This window comes from Chrysochloris asiatica, unplaced genomic scaffold (assembly GCF_000296735.1).
Source record: "Chrysochloris asiatica unplaced genomic scaffold, ChrAsi1.0 scaffold00128, whole genome shotgun sequence".
NCBI lineage: Eukaryota > Metazoa > Chordata > Mammalia > Afrosoricida > Chrysochloridae > Chrysochloris > Chrysochloris asiatica.
Genome location: NW_006408646.1, coordinates 8,846,007 through 8,848,564, shown reverse-complemented (window position 1 = coordinate 8,848,564; position 2,558 = coordinate 8,846,007). Strand labels below are relative to the sequence as shown.

General features: G+C 47.4%; 1 protein-coding gene across 1 annotated transcript in view; it reads right to left on the bottom strand.

Moving 5' to 3' along the window:
• Positions 1–2,558, bottom strand: part of SFI1 (Sfi1 homolog, spindle assembly associated (yeast)) — a 92,164-nt gene that overhangs the window by 30,663 nt on the left and 58,943 nt on the right. The window contains exons 10-11 of the mRNA XM_006869308.1: positions 1,234–1,304; positions 459–551 (exon numbers count right to left, since the gene is read on the bottom strand). Of these exons, the coding sequence (XP_006869370.1) occupies positions 459–551; positions 1,234–1,304 (164 nt within the window). The remainder of the gene's footprint in view (positions 1–458; positions 552–1,233; positions 1,305–2,558) is intronic.

Sequence of the window (2,558 nt, the reverse complement as noted above, 5' to 3'; positions counted from 1 at the left end):
CTGGAGAAGGATATCATGCTTGGTAAGATGGAGGGTCAGAGAAAAAGAGGAAGAACCCCAATGGATTGGCCAAGTGGCAGGCAGCATCGATGGACTCAAGTGTGGCAACAGTAGTGAGGCTGGCCCAGGATCGGACATTGCTTCATTCTGCTGTGCATAGGGTCGCTGTAAGTCGGTGCCGACTCGATGAAACCTAACAACAACAACATCCTTCAGGTCAATACTGGACTCAAGTCTCTGATCTCTAATTCAACTTCCTATTTTCCTAGTAAACAGATTTCAAAATGAGATTAAATAAGCTGAAACAATATGGGTTTCTTGATGAGCAGGCATGGATTACCAAGGATAAGAGGCACGGAGATTATGGAGTGCAGAGAGCTGGGCAGATCTCCAAGCACAAAGGTTGGAAAGACAGGACGGTCATCAGAAAAGGCCCTGCGAGAGAAGCCTGCCCTCACCGTGGCCTTGTACTGCTGCTCTGCGAAATCCCTTCTTCTCTGCCACAAATGGGCCCGGGCCACATTGTTCTTCAGAGCTCGGAGGCAAAAGGTCTATGAAATGAAGAAAGGGCATGCCAATTACAAAATCATAGCAGAATACAATATCACGTCAGGCAATGGCAGGCAGTTGCCCACATCAGGCGGAGAGCAGCCCGGTTACTGCTACCATCACACCACAGGGCTTCTCTCTTTGGGATGTAGCGCTCAGTTGCACTCACTTCAGTCTGCAAAGTAGGCCCTTCAACATACTGTGGACTCAGATGCGCTCTCTGGTCTGTAGAGACCCCCATGCCGATGAATGCCAGGGAGGTCGGCGTGCACGTGTGTATAATTATTAAAGCAGTTTTGCTAGAGAATAGAAAGAACCCTTGTGGGGGTAAGGTCAGACATGCACTCACAGGCCTTATGTGACCAAAGCACAGCAAACTCCCAACCCCCAACTAGGAGCCTATTTTCTGAAAGAGAATGAAGGGATTGGACAGGATGGGGGCTCTCACATTGTGTTCTGTGGGAGACCAACTCATGTGGTGAGGGTTTAAGCACAGCATGCTTACTTTGTTCTGCTTTACAGACTTGGGACTACACTGTTTAAAATAAATCCCTGAACGAGAGCTTATTTGTGGTTCCTATACAACTCCAAGCCCTCTAACCCCACACCTTTACTACCTTTGATTCAAAATGAAACAGGGACACTCACAATGAGGGAGGGAGAGCCAGTGGGTGCCGCTCTTACCAGCAGGTGGCGCCGGTGGTGCTCCTCTGCCATCTCACATTGGGCAGCAGCTTCTGCACACATCAGCACATCTGCCAGGAAGTTAAGGCCCCTCATGTCAACAAGGTTCCCACCTGCACTCAAATGTGATGCCTTAGTTTCTTACCTGAAGAGTCAATGCAGTACGTAGAAACCGGCATGCCAGGTAGGCCTATTTCTACCTCTCTCCCCTCCTGATGAGATACTGAAGGATAAGCGCTGGACTGCTAACAAGGTTGGCGGTTAAAACACCAGTTTTTTAACCTAAAGAGGGTCGCTGAGAGCTAGAATCAACTCAGTGGCACATAGTAATCACCCTTCCTGATGACCCCAGAGAGCTGAGGGCAAAGGTGAGTTCTCAAACAGTTGGCCTTGCCTTTCTTCTCCCAATTCCCATTTGATGAGCAGAAAAATAAGTTGGTCATAAATTCCAGTAGTAACCATTTCAAAAGCAGCATATAAAAAACAGCCTACTCTTCCTCAGTAATTTTAAGCATCACAATCTCATTAGTTGTTTGAGCTAAAAATCTTTTCTTCTTCCATTCCATCTAATCAGTCATCTGCTCTCCTAAATCTCTCCTGTATTCATCTCTTCAGTTGTTTCCCCACCTGACACCTTGTAGTTCATCTAGTTCGGTTCAAGCCCTTGTCCCTCAACAAGCTGGTCAGAGAAGTTTATCATGTAACTGGTTTCCTTCCTGTAACCGGGAATCATCTTCCTAAAGCATAAATCTGACAGCATCAGTTCTTCCGAAAACCTCCAGAGGATCAAGGCCTAATTCCTGACCACCACACACAGGCCTCTACAGGCTGGTCCCCGGGACCTACTTGCCCTGCATCTGCTCCACCACCATCCCAGCCTCACATCTTACTCCAGACTTCCCATCATCACCCTTGGATATTTCTCTCACCTCTGCGCTTGTGCCAGTGCCATCCCTGCTACCTAAAACGTCCAGCTGGGTGGACTTGTCATCTTCCTAACACTTAAATTCAGCTCAAACATCAACTGCCATGGCTGAACTGCCCCACAGAGTCCTCAAATACAAACCTTAATGTCCACACTTACCACATCATGTTGTAAAGGTCCACAATTGCATATCTGTTTTCCTCACTAAACAAAGTACTACTTACTGTTGTTTTTGTTAGGTGCCATAGAGTCAGTACCAACTCATAGTGACCCTATGCACAAGAGAATGAAACACCACCTGGTCTTGGGCTAACCTCACAATTGTTGCCACATTTGAGCCCACTGATGCTGCCACTTTGACAATCCATCTCTCTGGGGGTCTTCCTCTTTTTCTCTGACC